Source organism: Triticum urartu, chromosome 5A, assembly GCF_056163025.1.
Source record: "Triticum urartu cultivar PI428250 chromosome 5A, HENAU_Tu73, whole genome shotgun sequence".
Taxonomy (NCBI): domain Eukaryota; kingdom Viridiplantae; phylum Streptophyta; class Magnoliopsida; order Poales; family Poaceae; genus Triticum; species Triticum urartu.
In genome coordinates, this window is record NC_141877.1 from 45,531,149 (window position 1) to 45,555,802 (window position 24,654).

Below are 24,654 nucleotides of genomic sequence, written 5' to 3' on the forward strand. Positions count from 1 at the left end.
AAGATCTCAGTGCCAACCCTGGGACAAGATGTTCAGATAATGCAACGAACTCTGCGAAGAAATCATTATTTTTGAGGAATTGGCAGGTGAGCTGCTCCTAAGATTAATAGAAGGGGCAATGTTAGGAAGCTAGCCAGAAAAGCAAGGTCAGCGCATGAACAAATACAAGAACTACTCTCGCGGCATCGAGCTCTTGGCACCAGCCAGAGGGGATCGTCTAGGACGGAAGATCATCACAAATTTAGTAGACTAACTAATATACAACCTCTTATGGAGAGTAAGGAAAACTTTAGGCGACTACGAATTAGTAAAAGCGAAATAAAGTTTATTCAAGCATGTAAAGGCTGCTACTTATCCAAGACAAAGGACAGAAAAGAGATAAAGATTGAACGATGCTGAACTAATTAACAAGCATGCAAATAAACTTAAAAGCTTATTAAGCTAGCCACCGAAATTAAAAGCTACAGCTGCTCATCAACTTGAAACTGCGGGACTCTGATATGAGGACTAGAAACTGACATCTGCTGTCGTATTAGACTAGCCACGGTGGGAGTAACTTCAGCTTCAAGTCTAACTCAGCAAATTTGTCTATGTGGTAATGAGTTAATGAAGAGAGAGGTAGTTCTAGTAACTTAGCTAGTTACTGTAACATCACATGTCCCAATGCAATATGAGCCTATAACCTAATAAATGGAGCTTTGCATGACACCACACCTATGTTACTACCTACTATGAAGGTAGCAATATAGTCTAGAAATATGTGTATGTTACTACTGTATGTTACTCTCCACTGTGCCTAGTCTTAACACACCAACAACGAGTTTCGATTTAACTAACTTGCAAGAGCCGCCCCCGCGTCGCCCGCGTCTGGCGACACGGGGAAACCCGCGCCGCCGCCGAGGTTACCTCCGCCACCACCGCTCCCACAGTGCCGCTGCCGGAGGGCCGGCCGGCGAAGCCGCGCCGCGCCCAGGGATGGCGGTGGCGGGGCGGTTCCGTCCCCCTCCCCCGTGCCAGAGCCCCCACCCCACCAAACCACGATCTGGCCGGGAGCCCCTCCACCACCGTCCCCGCCCCTCCCGCGTGGCCTTCCTCGTCTCCGGAGATGTAGCTTGTCCCCGTTCTGCGACGACTGCGCCCTGGTGACTCCCCTGCGCGCGTGGCCCGGCCAGCCCATATCCGATCTGGCGAAGTCACACCCCCCCCCTCCTGTCCGACTGTTGTGTCCTCCGGCCGGTGTGGCCGCCTCCTCCCTCGGCAGTGCAGGCTTGGTCTGCACCTTCAGTGGCCACATCCTCCCTCGGCAGCACACCCTTCATTGCTGGTGGTGGTGGTGGTGGTTGGGCTTGATTTGGGTGGTGCGGCCAGGCGAGCCGAGGCTCTGGCCCTGCCTTGCTGCAGGCTATTCCTCGTCTCCGACGACGCCTCCTCCAAGCTTCGGTGTTGATTTCGTTCGATTTGTGTGCTATGGTGGTCTTCCTTGGCATGCGGTTGAGGCCTCTGGTGGACCCTTTGTCGGCACCGCTCCGGTCCTGGCGGTTTTAGACTTGCGTTCTCCCCTCAAGTGTCCATAGCCTGCCTGCGTCCTTTGTCGCTGCGGTTCCGGCGCCGGCGCTCCTATTGCTGCGTCTCTCCGGCCTTTGGCTCGCCGGCGTCCCGGCGACTTCGTCCTCGGCAGCTTGGATCTGCGCCCCTTTCCGGCTCCTAGCTTGTCGATGGCGTCAGTTGCCTTCCTTCCTCCGCGTCGGCTTTTTCGGCCCTGCCGCCCTTTGACCCCATCCACCTCCATGGCGAGCCAATCTCAAAGCTTGCATTTTTTTCGGCGTCGCCCGATGCCACCCACCAACGGCAGGCGCAACCCCACCCAACCCCGTCCTGAGGTGGTGATCTCGACTAGCGAAGCTACTTCCTCATCTTCGGCCCCTGGTCCGTGGCAATGGGATTGCTCGGACTCAGGCCAGGGCGAAATCCCTGCTCGGCTCGCCCACGCTGGCAACAACGGCACCTGTGGGTGTCGTTTTCCTTCTTGGAGGCGCTGCCATGGCCTCTACCCGTGCCCCTCTTTGAGCATCGGGGGAAACCCTTGGTCCGGTTCTTCGGACCGGATGGCGGCGGCGTCACGATGTCGTGCCCCTTCTTGAAGGCGTCATCTTGTTTGCTCGCGGCGTCCCCGATATTGGTGTTAGAGATGATCGTCGCCTAGCCGGTTCGGCTTGCCCCTCTAGCTAGGCTTGGCTTGGTGATTTAGCTGTGTTTTCTCTTTGTCCGGGTTGAGCATTCCGTCTCTCTGCTCTGGGTCCCATGTCCACGCCTTCTCATGTATGCGTTTGATCTGTGTTGTACCCTCTTATGTACTCATTCTGCTTTTCTTCTATCAATGCAATGATACGCAAGCTTTGCGTATTCGCGAAAAAACACACCAACAACATGTTCTTTGCCCGTGTCCTCCTCCTCCTTCTCCATCGCCGGCATAATTAGATATCCGGCATGTTCAGGTTGATGGTGTGCCATGCGATCGCCGCCGCGGCTACGGGTGCAAGCCTTCTCGGCTTGTTTCCACCGCAGGTATTGCTGCGCCTGACGTGTGAGCAAAGCACGGAGGAGGTTGGGAAAGTGCTCATGCACCACACACACGGGGGCAATCTCCCATCTGGATGGATTTTCATGCGTGGGCATGCGGCCTGCGCTGGCGGCCATGAGATCTTGGCACCGACCTTATGAGGGACGAGAGCAGAAGAGATAGATGATGTGGGAGCAAGGAACAAGGGAAAGGGGACTAGTGTGTTTGTGTTGTATTGTGCTTGCGAGATAGATATAGAGGGGGTCCTGAAAGGGGAGCAATGTTGTCATCATCTACCAACTAGTAACGCTTGAGCTATGTGACGTGACACATGGTAGCGATAAGCATGGCCACATTGCCAATAGATCTATCACTAGAGTTAGCAGCACACGTTGGAAAATCATGTGTTGACTAATTACTGTGGTTGATTTTTTCTACCGAGCTACTCCCTCCGTCCGCAAATACTTGTCAGAGACATGGATGTATCTAGATATACTTTAGTTCTAGATACATCTGTTTTTATTCATTTTTGCGACAAGTAATTTCGGACAGAGGGAGTATTTTAAGATGACCCCTCTTATCTTCTACTCCGAGACCATTCATCAACGGTACATTTGATCATTCATCAACGGAGTATGAGGTAAGGGAAATGTTTAATCTCAACTGTCCATTCATCAACAATACTTTTTTTTAGAGGAAACAATCACCTTATTATTACTTAGTACATGGCACCATCAGCCAGTAAAACATCTCGATACAAACTGGAGAAACACTAAACCAAGTTTTGCATAAATTTAAAAGGCAACCCTCCATAGCTAAGTTATGAGCAGCTTTGTTCGTTGTTCGCCTGGCCCAAGCCACTCAATACTCGGTGACCGCTTGTCAGCATCTCATTTATTTCCTCGACAAGAGGACCATGAATACTGTTCTAATTATTGCAACTACTACTTTTTTTATTTTGCTTTTGATATCAAATATTCATGGAATGCATACATACATAATATGCCTGCCTTATTATTGGATAACACATTTTTAGTTTCTCTATTCATCATTTTTTTAAGAAATACGAACTTTTGCTCTAATCTTGTATTACCATTGTAGAATATTCATACTAAATATACCTTGTAACATTTTATTAGTTTCACTGTTAGTTACGGAAAACTATCTAATCAGTTGTTGATCCAAAATTTCAGCATGAAACAGTACATCGACATAAGTTAAACCATATCAAAAAATTGATCGTGGGCGATTTTTTTTCTATGTTGGAATTTGTTTCACATCAACTGAATTATTTGTCACTTCCGAATTATTTTGTTTCTCTTATGGTATTAAAGTGAGTACTTAGATTTTAATTAAAGGTTCAAAAGTTACCAAGAATTTTTCCTAAAAAAAAGGATACCAAGAATTAGCTGCGTTTTACTCACTACATGAATATGCAATTTATGGACTTTGTGTGGTGAAAGTGACACGTATATTCACTATCCAAGTTGGCTACCTATTAACCTAGCTAAAAAGGTGTTAAAAAAAACTAGCTAAAAAAGAATGTAATGATAGAGACGTGGAGCCCTAAAAAAAAGATAGAGACGTGGCATGTAGAAAAGTGACATGGAAATTTGAGCACTACATGCTATATTTCCTAATTTAACATCATATTTTAATGACATAATAGTTTCTTTTCTTACTTGCAAAAAGGGAAAATTTTCAAGAGGTGATATACTAGCCATCGATCGGATGCTGCAAAATGGACGGTTCATATTAATTGGGCCTATCCTTAAAATTCGCTTTGCATACTTATTTGGGCCTAATGACTAAATCCCAAATATATACTGCCTGTCTCCTTCCCGATTCCCGAATAAAGAAACCATCCACGCTTCAACCCTCGGCCACGCGCGCCGCCGCCGCCGTTCCCTCGTGGCAACCATGGCTGGCGCTGGCAGTGGCAGGCCACCCGGCGGCGATGGCAACTGCAGTGTGATTTATTCACCCTATCCGCAGTCGCCGCCTCTTGCTCCTTGCCTGACCTACCTGTTCCAACACTTCGGCCTGGACAAGATCGGCGATATCATGAACCGTCCCGATGGCAAGACGTTCGAGCAGCGGATCGTCCACCTACGAGAGGTGCGCGCGCTCCATCCATCCCTTCTCTCATCTAGATTTTCTTCCATTCAGATTTCAGGTCTCCCATTTTTCTCAAGATCGTTATAATTCATCAATCTTGTAAGATATATTCTCCTTAACTTCTACTGCATTCAGGCACTAGATGCTTTCGAACGTGCTCGTGACATATTCCACGTGGTCGAGGTCGACGAGGGCGGCGACGAGGATGAGGACGAGGACGAGGACGAGGAGGATGAAAATGTAGGACAGATGATAACAAACTTCAGTCGATCCATAAAATATATAATTTTGTGTTGGGCGAATTTGCCTCTTCAGTCTTGGACATATACCTGCTTCTCTTTTTTTTAGCTGCTAATACCTGCTTCTAATATGTACATACATTATTTCTGTCTATTAATTCAGCTCTTAGGTGATGAAGATGAAGATGAAGAAAAACCAGATATCGTGAAACGGCCACATGCTCCTATTGAAGGCGAACTGGAATGCAAGAAGCCACAGATAGCACAAGACTTGAGGTGCCGATTATGAGAAGAACCTGAGTCTGGAGGGACAGAGAATTCCTCGCGGTAGTTAGTGATTTACGTGTGCTGTATGAAGCACACAGCCTATGTTTACTTAGTTTACATTGCACCAACATATTTCAAGATGCACTTGTTTATACTCTTGAGGAAGCTGCGGTTTGGACAATCTAAAATGTTTAGAGTTGCACTTGTTTATACTTCAGAGTAAGCTGCAGTTGGGTCTGTAGTTTACTCAGTACTCCCTCTGTAAAGAAATAGTCAGTGATCTAAACGCTCTTATATTTCTTTACGGGAGGAGTACTAATTATTCCAATGCATTTCTTCATGGACAAAACGCGGCTAATTAGGACTGCAGTCATTAACATTACTTTTACTGCTGAAGTATTAACAGTAGATGGCTGTTAAAATGACACCTAGTTCAACATACTCAGGTAGCTTTATACGTTGTCTGAACTCTGGTTATATGGAAGCCTAAAAACTTAGCAGAATAATTTATATGATGATAGCGTACCAGCATCAAAATGGCGGCCGACATCGACGCGTTCGGTCTGGGATTCAATTTAAGCATATGGTTTATGGGCTATGTTGTTTGAAGCCTATGTTGGGCTATGTTGTTTGAAGTATATGGCTTGAGGTTGAGGGTCCTGCATAAAGAAAATGTACGGCTTAAGGAGGATCTGCTGCACCTTGTTGAAGGCCACCCTCGTGGCACACACAGTGCCGATACCAGTAGTGCCACTAGACAGTGTGGACAAAAGTGATAACCATGCTAATGGGATTTGGAGTTTCAGGAGAATCAGGACTATGGCCTGCAGTCTTTCTTTCTTCAGTTATAAGTAGACGAGGTTCAGTTAGCGAACGCCTTTGATGTGATCATGTGAATGCTGGCGAGAAGGGTCCAACGGCTCTCTTCGCTCCCCGCCGCTTAATGCACTCGCACTGGCTATAAGATGCCTCGCACTGGCTTGTGCTGGATCATTCCTGAATCTGAGATTTTATAGTGATGGATATTCCGCAGCATCTACTGTTTTCCCCTTGGTTTCCGAAAAGCCCAAGAAATTTGAAGGTGTGACTGGATGCATTGGAAAATGCATGAGATAATCTTTCCGGAAATACCAAGATCACCCGATTTGAAGTCCTGATGAGAAAGTTGCGAACATTTGAAGTCAGACACACCTCTGTAGTCTGCATCTGAGTCCAAGACGCGGGGTATGCAGTCTGTAAGGGCTTGTTTGTATTGTGCCCTCACTCGCCCATTCAAGCGGGGGTGTCAATTGATTAATTGGCGAAGAATTTCACCGCCATCAGGATCTCCGACACATAATCAGAAGGGATGTCCAATTTTTGACTCGGATACGAAAATTTGGGAGCTATCCAAACGCATGCCTTCCCTGTTGGTTAATACCAACAATTTGGTAAGGCAAGTCCCGTCTGCCATCCAATGATCCAAACAAGGACTTCTCCCTCTGAATTTCACTCTACTCCCCTCCCCCTCTAAATTTCATCAAGTCCTCCACCTCAGTCTGTAAATTTCCTCCATGAGAAAACTCTATAGACGTAGCTCACTTGCAATAATGGGAGTATCTATTCAGAAGCTGTCCAATATAATAATTATAGCTCAAGTCTTTTCCCTATGTTTCTGGATCCGCATCCAACCATTAGCATATCACTCACTTCATACATACGCAAACTAAATATTGAAACCTGATCTAACATGGGTACACAAAACTGCACGATTTGAATAGGCCAAATTTAGAATAAACTAATATGCAACATTAACCAAGAGTTAGGAAAGTTTTAGGCGGCTAAGAATTAGTAAAAGCGAATAAAGTTTATTCAATCATGTAAACGCAAATACATGACCAAGACAAAGGACATACAAGAAAGAAAGATCGGACCATGGTGAACCAATCAACAAGCACAAGATAAAAACACGGACTGACAATAAAAGCCAAAGCTAGCCACCGAAATTAAGTACTACAGCTGTTCATCAACCTGAAACTGCCGGACTCTAATATGAGGACTAGAAACTGACATTTATTGCCGCATTAACACACCAACCGCAAGTTCTTTGTGGATGTCCTCCCCCTTCTCCATCGCGGAACTAATTAAATCTCCGGCATGTTCAGGTCGATGGTGTGCCATGCGATCGCCGCCGCGGCTACGGGTGCAAGCCTTCTCGGCCTGTTTCCGCCGCAGGTGTTGCTGCGCCTGACGTGTGAGCGAAGCGCGGAGGAGGTTGGGAAAGTGCTCGTGCACCACACACACGGGTGCATCCTCCCATCTGGATGGATTTTCATGTGCACAATAAGGCCCCGAGACTTCTTGAACCTCTTGAGACACAACGGGCACTCGTGCAACAGCTGTTGGCTCTCCTGTTGTGGCGTCTGGCTCTCCGCCATCGCGGCCACGGTCTTCAGCGATTTACATGGCTTGATTGGTTGTGTGGACGCTTTGTTGGGCTTGTTGAATGGCACTTTGTTCGTCGCGACGACTTGTCGCGCTTGGGTGGATGCCAATGCCAGAGCAGGGGCCGCTTGAGTCACAATCGCCGGGTGTGGCGCTTGGGTCGGTGGAACCACCTGCTCCAGCACCATATTTGGCCTGACAGCGATTGCCGGCGACAGTGAAGGCACATGTGTGGGAACTTGCCTTGAAGCGACCACAACCACCGAAGCGGGTGTTTGGCTGGTCGCCTCGGCCGCCGGTGCACCCTGGGATACGCCCGCTGGAACATCTGCCATGTGTGGTGGCAGAGGCGATGACGGCGTTGTAACATGGTCGAGGGATGCAGGATGCTCGTCACGGATGCCACTAGCCAGCATCATCAGAGAGAAGGCGAGGTTCTCCTCCTCGGAGCTGAGTCCGCGGTTAGGGTGGTGTGTGGAGGATGCTAGCGAGATCGCTGGTGGTAGCGAAGGCTGGTCATCAGCATGTCGGTTCGTGGGCATGCAGTTGGCGCTGGCGGCCATGAGATCTTGGTCACAGACCTGGTGAGGGATGCGAGAGGAAGAGATAGATGATGTGGGAGCAAGGAACAAGGGAAAGGGGACTGGTGTGCTTGTGTTCTATTGTGTTGTGCCTACGAGAGATATAGATATAAAGGGGGTCCCAAAAGGGAAGCAATGCTGTCATCATCTATGAACTAGTAACGCTCGTGTTATGTGATGTGACACATGGTAGCGACAAGCATGGCCACGTTGCCGATAGATCTACCACTAAGTTAGCAGCACACGTTACCATCGGTGCATGCTACCATCGCATGTATGTAGAAAATCATGTGTTGAGTAACCACTATGGTAGATTTTCAATATGAGCTCTTTTAAGATTATATCCTCTTACCTTCTAGGAGGCAAGAGAAATGTTTAATCTAAGCCATCTATTCATGCATGAACGGTAAATTTGACTATGTATACTATTTTAATTATAGCGACTACTTGTTTTGTTTTGCTTTGGATACCGAATATTCACGAGATGTCTCCATACAAAATAGGCATGCCTTATTATTGGATAGCATTTTTCCCTTTTCCAATTTTGAAAAGTTCCTATGAACTTTTTGAACATACAAAGGTGAACATGGATGCGCGCGCACCCATGTGAATAGTAAATTCATAAAAAATACTAGAAAAATAAAAAAATCTGAAATTTCACGGTATGAAACTTAGTCAATCATTCTACTCACGTGTGAAGTTTCATGATGTATTGACACCCATGGTATTCTTAGTGAAGAAAATACAAATGCGATCATACTATTCATTAAACAGTGTTTTTTAATATAGCTTCGATTTTGTCATTTTTGCCCAGATTACCATGGATGTGATTTCTTTGTGAAACTCCATATGCGAGTATACCGCCTGACTATGTACTCCCTCTGTTTCTAAAAATTTGTCTTTTTAGAGATCTTAAATGGACTACCACATACGGATGTATATAAACATATGTTAGAGTGTAGATTCACTCATTTTGCTTCATATGTAGTCAATTGTTGAAATCTCTAGAAAGACAAATATTTAAGAACGAAGAGAGTATATTACAAAAATAAATTCAGATTTTTTAATTTTTATAGCATTTTTTAAATTTACTATTTATAAGGATTAATTATCCTTTTGCCCTCAGTGGTGTCCATGTGCTCAGTTTTGCCCCTAGTCCGAGCACAACAACTATGACGAGGCTAAACGGACATATTTGAGTCCATTCCGTCTGCCGGCGTTAGTGGTTGTGGGTCCGGAGCTTACACGTGGGACCGTGTGGACGTGGATCCGGAGCTGACATGTAGGCCCGTGCAACTAAATCCCCAAATCATTCTAGCTCACACCCATCCGCCCGGCCGGCTGTCCTGCGTCGTCGCCGCCGCCACCTGCGCCGCGGCCAGCACCTGCCCCGCCACCAGCTGCACGTCCTGCTCCGCCGCTACCTCCCTGCGCCTATGCTCCACGGCTACCTGTGACGCCCACCACCTTCCTGCGATGCCACGGGTGGGGCGCCCGCCACCTGCTCGATCCGCGGCGCGGCCTCCTTTCGTGCGCCTGGCCGGAGCGCTCAAAGGTGGGGGGTTGCTGGAGCTATTTGAACTAGGAGGAAGAACCCTAGGGCGAAATGGTGAGCAACGGCGACCTCGGAGTATTTGGCGAGGCAGGCATCGGGCCGAAGATCCGCCGCGTCCACGACTGGGTTCCCGAGGGGTAAGTCTCGCCTCTTGTTTAGATTGAGCTTAGTTGTGCATTTGAACACTCGATTCGAGTAGGTTTGCCCAATTAGTGTGCTGATTGCGTCTCTGTTTTTCGCCGGTTAGGATGGAGTTGCGGTTTGCTTTCATGGTGCACATTAGAAGGGACCGGTACATGTTCGATGCAAAGGATAAGAAGAAATACCAAGGAGGTTTTGATTATCGGTTGCCAATGGCTAGTAATTGGAGTTTCAGACAATTTGGGGAGGTAATTTGTAGCCAATATCCTTGGGGTTTGCTTGATGAAGTGGTATACAAATACTATGATGAGGAAAAGAATTGGGTGACAGTTAGTAATGATGAAGAGCTAGCTACCATGTTTGTTAGGCATAAAGAGAAAGATAATTTTCATGTGAGGCTGCAAGTTGATGTGCTTGAGCAGGCATTTGGACCTAGGATGGCGGGTGCAACATCTCGGGGAGAACCAAGTCGTCGTAATGGCATCTCTAGCCAGAACAGTTCAGTTGGTGCACGGCGACGTGGTGGCTCGACAAGTGTGGGCAACAGCTGTAGGGTCCCCCTTGAAGTGGAGCCTGATGGCTACAATTCTAGGGTTGATGAAGATGTAACGCCCTCGATGCGGCTATATCTCCCACGTGTCGAAGCACGACTTAGAGGCATAACCACATTGAAAGCAATGTCGCAAGTGAGGTAATCTTCACACAACCCATGTAATACATAAGGGAAAGAGATACATAGTTGGCTTACAATCGCCACTTCACACAATACATGAATAAAGCATTACATCATCCAAATACAATCAAGGTCCGACTACGGAACCAAAATAAAAGAAGAACCCCAAATGCGACAAGGTCCCCCCGATCGACCCCAACTGGGCTCCACTACTGATCAACTAGAACGAAACAACACAAAGGACAAGATCTTCATCGAGCTCCTCCTGAGCTTGGTTGCGTCATCTGCACGGACTCATCGGCACCTGCAAGTTGGTTTTGGAAGTATATGTGAGCCACGGGGACTCAGCAATCTCACACCCTCGCGATCAAGACTATTTAAGCTTATGGGTAAGGTAAAGGTATGAGGTGGAGCTGCAGCACGCGACTAGCACATATGGTGGCTAACATACGCAAATGAGAGCGAGAAGAGAAGGCAAAGCACGATCGAGAAACTATGATCAAGAAGTGATCCTAGAACAACCTACGTCAAACATAACTCCAACACCGTGTTCACTTCCCGGACTCCGCCGGAAAGAGACCATCATGGTAACACACGCGGTTGATGTATTTTTAATTAAGGTCAACTTCAGGTTTTCTACAACCGGACATTAACAAATTCCCATCTGCCCATAACCGCGGGCATGGCTTTCGAAAGTTCAAATCCCTGCAGGGGTGTCCCAACTTAGCCCATAACAAGCTCTCACGGTCAACGAAGGATATTCCTTCTAGCGGGAAGACCCGATCAGACTCGGAATCCCGGTTACAAGACATTTCGACAGGGTAAAACTAATCCAGCAACACCGCCCGAATGTGCCGACAAATCCCGATAGGAGCTGCACATATCTCGTTCTCAGGGCACACTCAGATGAGCTCTCCATACAACTAAAACCAAACCTCGAGTTTCCCCGAGGGGGCGCTGCACAGGACTCTAGTTCGGACCAACACTCAGAGGAGCACTGACCCGGGGGGGTTAGAATAAAGATGACCCTTGAGTCTGCAGAACCCAAGGGAAGGTGGTAGGTTGTTAGTGCAAATGGTAAAACCAAGGTTAGGCATTGCTGGAGGAGTTTTATTCAAGGCGAACTGTCAAGGGGTTCCCATTATTACCCAACCGCATAAGGAATGCAAAATCCGGGAACATAACACCGATATGACGGAAACTAGGGCGGCAAGAGTGGAACAAAACACCAGGCATAAGGCCGAGCCTTCCACCCTTTACCAAGTATATAGATGCATTAATTAAATAAGATATATTGTGATATCCCAACAAGTAAACAATGTTCCGACAAGGAACAATCTCCATGGTCCAATAAGGAACAAACTTCAATCTTCACCTGCAACTAACAACGCTATAAGAGGGGCTGAGCAAAGCGGTAACATAGCCAAACAACGGTTTGCTAGGACAAGGTGGGTTAGAGGCTTGGTTCAACAGTATGGGAGGCATGATAAGCAAGTGGTAGGTATCGTAGCATAGGCATAGCAAAAGAGCGAGCATCTAGTAAGCAAAGATAGAAGTGATTTCGAGGGTATGGTCATCTTGCCTGAAATCCCGCAAGGAAGAAGAACGAGTCCAATGAAGAAGACAAACGGACGTAGCCAACGGATCCTCACACACGCAACGTTACCGGAACCAACCCGAAGAAACAACACCGGAAAAGATCAAACAACATAGTAAACAACCATCACATAAACATGTCATGATGCACAATCAAGTATGATGCATGTCCGGTTTAAATATGCATGGCAAAGTGCAACAAACAATACTACAAGTTAAGTGGAGCTCAATATGCAACGAGTTGCATATTGACGAAACACCACAACAAGTTATTTAGTTCGATCTTGTTTATGTACCCAACAATATTAAATGTTGTTAAACATGGCAAGAGGGTGAAGCAAATGAAAACTACCCATCTAGTAAAGTTTAAATGAGGCCGGAAACAACGAACAACAATTTCGGTAAATCCCCATATGCATATATTGGTTTGGTACTGTTCTACCCTAATCATAATTTTAGAGTTATTAAACAAGCGAAGTAAGGCCACCATGTTAAACTAGGCATTTTTCTACCCCATTTACATATAAAGATCATTAAAATCAGAGCTACGGTTATTTAGTTATGAATTAAAGCATTTTAACATGACATAGAGCAAAAATTAATCAAACAACATTTTAAACATAGATGAAAGTTGGATATTATTAAACTAGATGAATTTCTAAGCAAGTTTCATATTAAGATTGTTTTAACCCGATGCATGGTTTGTGAGATATTAAATGCATGACCAACAAGGGCTAGAGTGGAAAGAGAGGGAAAACCCGGCAACAGTTTTCGGAGACCGAAAATGTCCGACGTATGACCGACTATAATGTCTCTATAGTTAACCGTTGGGGCATCAAACGAACTCCGAATGCGATGAAACTTGACAGGCGGTCTAGCTACACTAAAATAAGACCACACGGCAACTCTCATCCCATTCCGAGAACATTTTGCGGCCACTTATAAAATAATATTTCGAACATGCCGCGGGCGCGTGCAAGTGTGTCTGGGCTCAGAACGGACAACGGACGGAACGAGGAGACCGGGACGGATGCAAGTTTTTAAAACATGATGATGCAAAGCACATGATGACATGACAAGATGCAACACGCAAGCAAATGACAACGCACCAACAGCGAATAACTGGAGGAGACCTGGCACATCGGTCTCGGGGTGTCACAGAAGAGAAGCTATATTCTGACTGAAAACCAAGATGAGGCTCACAATGCAGTCCGTGTGGATGATGACGCGATGGGTGAGGACGAAGACCTTGCAGCTGTTGAATGGGACCCTTTGAACCCTCATATGGAAGAAGGTACAGTTTTTGCATCCATAAATAAGTGTAGAAATGCACTTGTGACATACTGCATCAAGGTAGAACGTACTTTCAAAGTTGACAAGAGCGATCAAGTACGTTACAGAGTGCACTGTCCGACTGAGGGTTGTCCATGGAGGCTGCTTGCATCTAAAATGCGGAATAACACTAATGTTCAGGTCAAAGTGAACCCTTTTAAGCACACATGCCAGGAATCAACCCTTAGGAAGGATACAATCAGTAGAGCCAAGTCAAGATGGGTGGCAGAAGAAGTAAAGAAGTGGGTGAAAGAAAACCAGCAAGTGGGTCCAAAGGAATTGCAGAAGAACATCAAAGATAAGTTCAAGATAGATTTACCATACATGAGGTTGTTCAATGGTAAACAACATGCTATGGATTCTATTTATGGTAACTGGCAGGAAAGTTTTCAATTGTTGTATTCATTCAAAGGTGAAGTGGAGAGGACAAGCCAGGTAGTATTGCAGATATTGATCACCACACCGTGGAGTACACATTCAGGGGAGTGACAAAGACCAAGGAATGCTTTAGGAGGGTTTTTGTCTGCTTTGAGGCTTGTCGCCAGGGTTTTTTGGCAGGCTGCATGCCTTATTTGGCTATTGATGCCACTTTTCTCACAGGGAGGTTTAAAGGACAGTTAGTAGCAGCTTGTGCAGTTGATGCACATAGTTTTGTATTTCCAGTTGCCTATGGTGTGCTAGAGACAGAGTCTGAGGAGAGCTGGACTTGGTTTTGCATAATCTCCGCCGGGCTATTGCACATCCCAATGGGTTGGTCATTCATACAGATGCCTGCAAAGGTTTAGAAGTGGTCGTGGACAATGTGTTTCCTGGAGTAGAGCATAGGGAATGCATGCGTCACCTTGCTGCAAATTTCATGAAGAAATTCAAAGGAAAGGTGTATACCGAAAATTTATGGCCAGCATCTTTGTCATGCAGTGTGAAGAAGCACAACTACCACTTGAGGCAGTTATACATGAATCCCAAAGTGAAAGAATACTTGGAAACACACCACTCCAAGTTATGGGCCAGAAGCCAATTAAGTGAAGTGAGCAAAGTTGACTATGTGCACAATAATCTAGCAGAGTCTTTCAACTCAACGATCCGAAAACTAAAGGGTCATTATGTGGTGGATTTGCTTGACAGGATAAGGATAGAATACATGCAGAAATTTCATTATCGTGCAGGAATAGCCGAGGCAAAATTCATGGGCCACATTATCATCCCTGTCGTGATGAATGAACTGAAGCAGAAGACAACAGGCTTGGAAATGAACATGACTCTTTGCTCGGGTACCACAGCAGAGATATCATATTTGGATAAAGAGAAGAGGGAATGGAGATATCCATTGGATTTAGAAGCTAGAACTTGCAGTTGTAGGCAATGGCAGATAACTGGGTTGCCATGCATTCATGCCTTGTTTTTCATCACTTCTCTCCCAGGTCTAGCAGGGAACATACAACAGTATGTGCATGATTACTACTCTGTTGCAAGGTTCAAAGCCACATATGCTTATGCCTTGCCTGCTATGGAGGGAAAACAACAATGGGACATGGTGGACCCTGGATTCAAGCTTTGCGCTCCAGTTCTGAAGAGAGCAGCAGGTAGACCAAGGAAGAGTCGAATCAGACCTTGCAGCTGCACTTGGAGCGAGGAAGCGTAAGTGCACAAGGTGTGGTGGGTCTGGTCATTTTGGTAAGTATTGTGATAACACAGTAGATCCAGCGTTCGGAGAGAATTTCGATGAAGGCTTCGATGAAAATGTTGGTCAGCAGCCGGTTGCCTCAACAGATAATGAAAATTATGGTCAACAGTCGGTTGCATCAGATGAGGATTTTGACGAGGTTCCAAATGATGATGGTCAACAGCCGCATGATTTTGACGATGATCCGAAATATCCTCCAAATAATGATTCAAGTGAGGCTCCAAATGGTGATCCAAGTGAGGCTCTAAATGGTGATCACGGTGATCCAAGTGAGGCTCCAAATGATGATCCAAGTGAGGCTCCAAATGGTGACCAACTTTCTGTTGTTGTGAGTTCTGCTGGGTATGTAAATCTTACAAGGGTCAAATACTACTGTACATCTATCACTTGACATGATCTCATTATCGTTTATGTTTTGCACAGCTCTATGGTAGGTTTGAAGAAGACGCGCAAGGTACCGACAACCAAGAGAAGAAGAGAAGAAACAATGAGCACAAGGTGCACGAGGAGCAAAGTGATGGCAAGAAGCTTAAGGAACAGACAGAAGCCCCAACGCTATCTATGAATAATTATGAAACATTATGAATAAGGGATGATGTTGTATTATGAAACATTTATCACTTGACATGTTGTATTTCTGTTGGATGATGTTGGACCTATGTTAGAAGTATGTTTGACATGATGTTTAAATATCTGTTGGATGATGTTTGAATGAGCACATGGTTTTTCCTTTTTTGATTTTTTTGAATTTTGTTTTGCTCATTTAAATTCTGGTCAAATCTAAATTTGACCAAGATTTAAACAAGTCTAAAACATCAAAATGAAAAACTAAGCCTGGATACTTCTTAGTCAATCCAAAATAAAGTTGTGGTGAGGTTTTTGAAATTTTCATGAAAAATGTGCTAAAAAGTGGGGTCCAAAGGTAAGGTAAACGGCCTCATTTCTAAGCAAGGTTTTTTTCGACCTTGTCTAAATCAGCCAAATAACTTTCCTACACATATATTCTATATGTACACACTATGTGCGCTGGTTTTTCCATTTTTTGCTTTTATTAATTTGTTTTTCTCATTTGAATTCGGGTCAAACTTAACTTTGACCAAGATTTAAACAAGTGTAAAACATCAAAATGAAAAAGTAAGCCTGGATCCTTCTTAGTCACTCCAAAATGAAGATGTGGTGAGTTTTTTGAAATTTTCATGTTCATTTCCCCAAAACACTTCTCTTCACTTCATACAAGAGAGTTTGAGATACTCGAGATATCATACAATACACATGAACTTATCATTTAAATGTATGTAAAGCTTGTTTATCAACTTAAATCGTTAGTATATGACATAAAAAGACTATGTCCGCAGGTTTTTTATTTTTCTGATTTTAATTTAATTTATTATGCTCATTTGAAATCTGGTCAAACATAGCTTTGACTGCTTCAAACCCCTCCCAAACCCCGCTACCCCTAGCGCTGAACAAGGACCGTTCATCTAACCCTAGCGGCGATCAAGGGTCGTCGATCTAACCCTTCTAGAAGGAATTTGCGGGAAGGAGGGGGGCGATCCGTGAGATGCAATCTGATTGGCTGAGAGATTGTCTTTTTAACAAATACCGGGCACGCTGGATGGACCATTGGGCCGTCTCGTTGTCTGGGCCTGAGACCGCAGTAAATAGCCCGTCTCAGCCTTTCCAGGCCTTGCATGCATGGAGGCGGCGACATGGGTTTGCATGTGCGGGAGGCGGCGACGTGCATGCATGCGAGCGAGGCGAGCGAGGCGAGCTAGGTGGTTCAGGGCAGTGGTTCAGGGCAGCGATTCACATGCATCGCCCGGTCAAAGAGCTATGTAGTGATTCAGATGCACGCACGCGCCCCATGCATCCTTTTCGTGCAAAAATTTAAGTGTGCAAAACGTAACGGATACACACACGCGTCCGGATTCACACACGCACCGTTCTCATCCTTTCTCTCTTCCTCTCCCACCCACAGGCCTATAAATGGGGTGCCTCTCTTCCTCTCCCACCCACAAGCCAGATCCGATCCTCTCCAACTTCAAACACCCAAGCGACTGAGCCCTCCCCAAGAGAGACCAAGTGAAGATGCAGTTCAACGGGCCGACATTCAACCGTCCGCCTGTCGTGCCGGAGCTGCGCTACCCACCGGGCGTGCTCGTGGAGAGGGAGCTCCGTGTGTGGGCTATTTCAAGGTGGAGGGGTTCCGTCGAACTCACCCGCGCCTTCCTCAGAGCCGGCTATGCCCACCTCCCACGGGGCTCGCCGAGGATGTTCACCCTCAACGAGGTTCGTGACCGCGGCGGCATCCTCCTACTGCTCACGGTCACCTTCACCAACCCGTTTGACGCGCGCGAGCTCCTCGGCCAAGTCTTTTGGTGCGGCTGCGAGGCCATCTTCTTCACCATCTACAACATCTACACCAACTACGAGCGCATCTTCCCCGCTCCAGGCCAGATGCACTCTCTTTCCCTACGACGAGTAGGAGGAGGTGTGAAGATGAAGACGGTGTTGAAGGGGCGCGCGTGGCCAAAGTGGAAGAAGGAGGTCAAGATGAAGATGTTCAAGCCCGGAGTCAAGCTCGTCATGTTTCGTTTTTTATTTTGTTGCTTTTCTATGTCATGTCGTGTCATGTTTTGTCATGTGTTCGTGAACTGTCCGTGAACTTATTATTGTAATGGTACGGTGTGTTCCATCTTATCTAAGTTATTAAGGTTTATTATGTGTGTTAAAAAATGTCCGTGCCCAAACATATCATTTCTTCCCTAAACAAGTCATGAAGTTCGAGAACTTGTGGTTTTCATTAATGAAAATCGGGGGGGGGGGGGTGAGAAGCCCTCTGTTTCATTCAAACAAAAAGTCATGAACTAACATGCAAATTTATTCCCTTTAAATCCTAAACCAAGTGCCACTCTAACCCTAAACTAAGTGCCACTCTGACCAAAATCATGTGGTAGTGCAACATACATTTTCAACCTTCCAACCCTCTAAAATTTAAGTGCAAAACAAAGTAAAACCACTCTCACGCGTGTGCAAACATTCACGGTCTCACTATTTTTTTTAAAAAAAAATTCACAGTCTCACTATGTATACCTTCCTTCCCTACCCATGTCAAAGTCTTGCCATCTGTCCTAGCGGTTACTAGCGTAGCCCTAAACACCACAAACCCACGTGGTCATGGGTTCGAGTCCCCAGCCGCACCAATTTTTTGTGCATTTTTCACCCTTCATTTTTTAGACAAATTATGTTTTTCTCAATGTAATGCCCTTAAAAATGTTCATTTATTTTGACACTTGGCGTAAACCTCTACCAGAGCTGAGACACATTTTCCATGACATTTTGGTCTTTGATTTAAATCATGGTGTATTTGAATTGGAGTAATTAACCGCTCCAAAATATTTCTAACCTTAATTGTTTGGCTCCGGAATAATTCAATTAGCTTCCACAAAAAGTTTCAGCATTATGATTTACTACCTAAATTAAATCAAAATAGAAAACAGAAAAATACACAAAAGAACCCCCGAATGGGCCTAATTGGATGCAGTTGGCCCATTAGTCTAGCCTGCACTTGGCTCTACGCTCTGAATTTGGCCCAAGAGCAACCTTTTTTTGGACAGAAAGGCAGAGCAGAGAGCTGCATTTCATTGATCAAAAGTTTCTGAATTCCTAATTTCTTCTCTTTTTTCAACATATTTAAATGTTGGTCACTTCTTCTCTTTTTGTTTCAACATTTAAACAACTTTAACCAACATTTAAACTAGGTGAATTTCTCAAACAATTTCAAGATTACAAATTCCTCCATAATTCATGCCTTTCCATACATTTTCAACATTAGAACCAGTGCGATTACCATACCTACAAATGCCCAAAAGTATTTGCAAATGGGTATTGGTAGTGTTTGATCTTCAAGCTTCCTAACCTTGTTCTTCAACATCCTAAGCTCAATAGCTAGCTCTCTGTCAGTGCGTGCTTCGCCCTCCATCTCTTCTTCCGGAGCTCATGGTGCGGCCATTGCCGTTCGTGGCAGCATGCGCAACCATTCTTCATGCTCTTCTTGCAGTTCATTCATCAGAGTCTTGGCCAGAGCATCGACCCAAAGAAAGAAGCATGTCACCTGCATGAACACCAAACAGATCAACCCATTGCTCAAAGATCCCGACCACGAAAATGGTGCAATTGCCCCGATTCTTACCCCATTCTCGCTGCACACGTAGAACGGACGATTCTGGTTTCTCGATGTCTGAGAAACCCTCCGATCAACGCCTGCCCGGCACCGCGGACAGACGAAGACATGCATGTCCACACGCGCCCGGCTCTGCATCCGCGAGATGGCGCGAGAGCTTGAGGAAGACATGGAGCTTGGAGCCGAAGGGGATCTCAACGCCGCCGCGCCCTCCACTACTAGCTTCCCACCGCCGCGCCCTCCACAGCTAGCTTCCCGCCGCCTTGCTCTCTCTCTTTCTCGCCGTGGTCACTGTCGTGCTCTCTGTCGCCATGGTCACCGCCGCTGTTGCCCTCTTATATAGCACACCCGCCAGCGGCTCTGCTCAACGGCTCTGTGTGTTGGGGAACGTAGCAGAAATTCAAAATTTTCCTACGTGTCACCAAGATCTATCTATGGAGAAACCAGCAACAAGGGGAAGGAGAGAGCATCTACATACACTTGTAGATCGCTATGCGGAAGCGTTCAAGAGAACGGGGTTGAAGGAGTCGTACTCGTCGTGATCCAAATCACCGGAGATCCTAGTGCCGAACGGACGGCACCTCCGCGTTCAACACACGTACAGCCCGGTGACGTCTCCCATGCCTTGATCCAGCAAGGAGAGAGGGAGAGGTTGAGGAAGACTCCATCCAGCAGCAGCACAACGGCGTGGTGGTGGTGGAGGAGCGTGGTACTCCAGCAGGGCTTCGCCAAGCACCGCAAGAGACGAGGAGGAGAGAGGGGTAGGGCTGCGCCAGGGAGAGATCAAATCGTGTGTGTTGCAGCCCCCTAACCTCAAGTATATATAGGGGAAGGGGAGGGGCTGCGCCCCCATCTAGGGTTCCCTCCCTAGGGGGGCGGCAGCCCCCAAAACCCATCTAGGGTGCGGCCAAGGGGGAAGAGAGGGGGGCGCACCTAGGGTGGGCCTTAAGGCCCATCTAGACCTAGGGTTTGCCCCCTCCCACTCTCCCTGCGCCTTGGGCCTTGGTGGGGGGGGCGCACCAGCCCACCTGGGGCTGGTCCCTTCCCACACTTGGCCCACGCAACCTTCTGGGGCTGGTGGCCCCACTTGGTGGACCCCCGGGACCCTCCCGGTGGTCCCGGTACGTTACCGATAAAACCCAAAACTTTTCCGGTGACCAAAACAGGACTTCCCATATATAAATCTTTACCTCTGGACCATTCCGGAACTCCTCGTGACGTCCGGGATCTCATCCGGGACTCCGAACAACATTCGGTAACCACGTATATCTATTCCTTATAACCCTAGCGTCATCGAACCTTAAGTGTGTAGACCCTACGGGTTCGGGAACCATGCAGACATGACCGACACGTTCTCCGGTCAATAACCAACAGCGGGATCCGGATACCCATGTTGGTTCCCACATGTTCCACGATGATCTCATCGGATGAACCACGATGTCGAGGATTCGATCAATCCCGTATACAATTCCCTTTGTCTAGCGGTACGATACTTGCCCGAGATTCGATCGTCGGTATCCCGATACCTTGTTCAATCTCGTTACCGGCAAGTCTCTTTACTCGTTCCGTAACACATCATCCCGTGATCAACTCCTTGATCACATTGTGCACATTATGACGATGTCCTACCGAGTGGGCCCAGAGATACCTCTCCGTCACACGGAGTGACAAATCCCAGTCTCGATTCGTGCCAACCCAACAGACACTTTCGGAGATACCTGTAGTGTACCTTTATAGCCACACAGTTACGTTGTGACGTTTGGTACACCCAAAGTATTCCTACGGTATCCGGGAGTTGCACAATCTCATGGTCTAAGGAAATGATACTTGACATTAGAAAAGCTTTAGCATGCGAACTACACGATTTTGTGCTAGGCTTAGGATTGGGTCTTGTCCATCACATCATTCTCCCAATGATGTGATCCCGTTATCAACGACATCCAATGTCCATGGTCAGGAAACCATAACCATCTATTGATCAACGAGCTAGTCAACTAGAGGCTTACTAGGGACATGGTGTTGTCTATGTATCCACACATGTATCTGAGTTTCCTATCAATACAATTCTAGCATGGATAATAAACGATTATCATGAACAAGGAAATATAATAATGACTAATTTATTATTGCCTCTAGGGCATATTTCCAACAGTCTCCCACTTGCACTAGAGTCAATAATCTAGTTCACATCGCCATGTGATTAACACTCACAGGTCACATCACCATGTGACCAACATCCAAAGAGTTTACTAGTGTCTCTAAACTAGTTCACATCATCATGTGATTAAGACTCAATGAGTTCTAGGGTTTGATCATGTTTTGCTTGTGAGAGAGGTTTTAGTCAACGGGTCTGCAACATTCAGATCCGTATGTACTTCGCAAATCTCTAGGTCATATTATAAATGTTGCTTCCACGCTCCACTTGGAGCTATTCCAAATGGTTGCTCCATTATACGTATCCGGTTTGCTACTCAGAGTCATTCGGATAGGTGTTAAAGCTTGCATCGATGTAACCCTTTACGCCGAACTCTTTATCACCTCCATAATCGAGAAACATGTCCTTATTACTCGAAGGACAATTTTGACCGCTATCTAGTGATCCACTCCTCGATCACCTTTGTACCCTCTTGCCAGACATGTGGCAAGGCACACATCAGGTGCGTACTCAGCATGGCATACCGTATAGAGCCTATGACAAAAGCATAGGGGACGACATTCGTCCTTTCTCTTTCTTCTGCCGTGGTCGAGCTTTAAGTCTTAACTTCATACCTTACAACTCAAGCAAGAACTCCTTCTTTGACTGATCCATCTTGAACACCTTTAAGATCATGTCAAGGTATGTGCTCATTTGAAAGTACCATTAAGCGTTTTGATCTATCCTTATAGATCTTGATGCTTAATGTTCAAGTAGCTTAATCCAGGCTTTCCATTGAAAAACACTTTCCAAATAACCCTATATGCTTTCCAGAAATTCTACATCATTTCTGATCCACAATATGTCAACAACATATACTCATCAGAAATTCTATAGTGCTCCCACTCACTTCTTTGGAAATACAAGTTTCTCATAAACTTTGTATACACCCAAAATCTTTGATCATCTCATCAAAGCATACATTCCAACTCCGAGATGCTTACTCCAGTCCTTAGAAGGATTGCTAGAGCTTTGCATACTTATTAGCATCTTTCAGGATTGACGAAACCTTCCGGTTGTATCACATACAACCTTTCCTCAAGAAAATCGTCGAGGAAACAATGTTTTGACATCCTATCTGCAAGATTTCATAAATAATGCAGTAATCGCTAATATAATTCCAACAGACTCTTAGCATCGCTACGAATGAGAAAGTCTCATCGTAGTCAACTCCTTGAACTTGTCGGAAAACATCTTAACGACAAGTCGAGCTTTCTTAATGGTGATACTTACCATCATTGTCCGTCTTCCTTTTAAAATCCATCTGTACTCAACAGCCTTACGACCATCGAGCCGTTCTGCCGAAGTCTACACTTTGTTTTCATACATGGATCCTCTCTCGGATTTTATGGCCTCGAGCCATTTATCAGAATCTGGGCCCACCATCGCTTCTCCATAGCTCGTAGGTTCATTGTTGTCTAGCAACATGACTTCCAAGATAGGATTACGTACCACTCTGAAGTAGTACGCATCCTTGTCATCCCACGAGGTTTGGTAGTGACTTGATCTGAAGTTTCATGATCACTATCATAAGCTTCCACTTCAATTAGTGTAGGTCCCACAGGAACAACTTCCTGTGCCCTGCCACACACTAGTTGAAGAGACGGTTCAATAACCTCATCAAGTCTCCACCATCCTCCCACTCAATTCCTTCGAGAGAAACTTTTCCTCGAGAAAGGACCCGATTCTAAAAACAATCCCTTATTGCTTTTGGATCTGAGACAGGAGGTATACCCAACTGGTTTTGGGTGTCCTATGAAGATGCATTTATCCGCTTTGGGTTCGAGCTTATCAGCTTGAAACTTTTTCACATAAGCGTTGCAGCCCCAAACTTTTAAGAAATGACAGCTTAGGTTTCTCTAAACCATAGTTCATACGGTGTCATCTCACCGGAATTACGTGGTTCCCTATTTAAAGTGAATGTGGTTGTCTCTAATGCCTAACCCATAAACCATCGTGGTAATTCGATAAGAGACATCATGGTATGCATCATATCCAATAGGGTGCAGTTATGATGTTTGGACACACCATCACACTATGGTGTTCCAGGCTGTATTGGTTGAGAAACAATTTCCACAATGTCTTAATTCTGTGCCAAACTCGTAATTCAGATATTCATCTCTATGATCATATCATAGATATTTTATCCTCTTGTCACGACGATCTCTCACCTTCACCCTAAAATTACTTGAACCTTTCAATAATTCAGACTCGTGATTCATCAAGTAAATATACTCAACATCTACTCAAATCATCTGTGAAGTAAGAACATAACGATATCCACTACACGCCTCAGCACTCATTGGACTGCACACATCAAAATGTATTACTTCCAACAAGTTGCTTTCTAGTTCCATTTTACTGAAAATGAGGCTTTCAGTCATCTTGCCCATGTGGTATTATTTGCATGTCTCAAGTGATTCAAAATCAAGTGAGTCCAAACGGTCCATTTGCATGGAGTTTCTTCATGCATATACACCAATAGACATGGTTCGCATGTCTCAAACTTTTCAAAAACGAGTGAGCCCAAAGATCCATCAACATGGAGCTTCTTCATGTGTTTTATACCGATATGACTTACGTGGCAGTGCCACAAGTAGGTGGTACTATCATTACTATCTTATATCTTTTGGCATGAACATGTGTATCACCATGATCGAGATTCAATAAACCATTCATTTTAGGTGCAAGACCATTGAAGGTATTATTCAAATAAACAGAGTAACCATTATTCTCCTTAAATGAATAACCGTATTGCGATAGACATAACCCAATCATGTCTATGCTCAACGCAAACACCAATCTTGATGGTAGAGGGAGCGTACGATATTTGATCAACCTTGGAAATACTTCCAACACATATCGTCATCTCACCTTTAGCTAGTCTCCGTTTATTCCGTAGCATTTATTTCGAGTTACTAACACTTAGCAACCGAATCGGTATCTAATACCCTGGTGCTACTCGGAGTACTAGTAAAGTACACATTAACATAATGTATATCCAATATACTTCTACCGACCTTACCAGCCTTCTCATCTACCAAGTATCTAGGGTAATTCTGCTCCAGTGGCTGTTCCCCTTATTACAGAAGCACTTAGTCTCGGGT

The 24,654-nt window shown here is 45.6% G+C and overlaps 2 protein-coding genes across 2 annotated transcripts; one reads left to right on the top strand and one right to left on the bottom strand.

Annotated features, from left to right (window-relative positions):
• Positions 1-2: 2 nt before the first annotated feature.
• LOC125507766 (uncharacterized) lies at positions 3-5,523 on the top strand. The gene is made up of 3 exons (XM_087525421.1): positions 3-4,678; positions 4,814-4,918; positions 5,081-5,523. Exons 1-3 carry the CDS (start codon positions 4,481-4,483, stop codon positions 5,204-5,206), a joined length of 429 nt encoding a protein of 142 aa, XP_087381547.1. The 5' UTR covers positions 3-4,480; the 3' UTR covers positions 5,207-5,523.
• A 1,483-nt stretch (positions 5,524-7,006) lies between these two features.
• Positions 7,007-8,265, bottom strand: LOC125555580 (uncharacterized). The gene has a single exon (XM_048718486.2). It carries the CDS (start codon positions 8,169-8,171, stop codon positions 7,308-7,310), a length of 864 nt encoding a protein of 287 aa, XP_048574443.2. The 5' UTR covers positions 8,172-8,265; the 3' UTR covers positions 7,007-7,307.
• Positions 8,266-24,654: the final 16,389 nt, after the last annotated feature.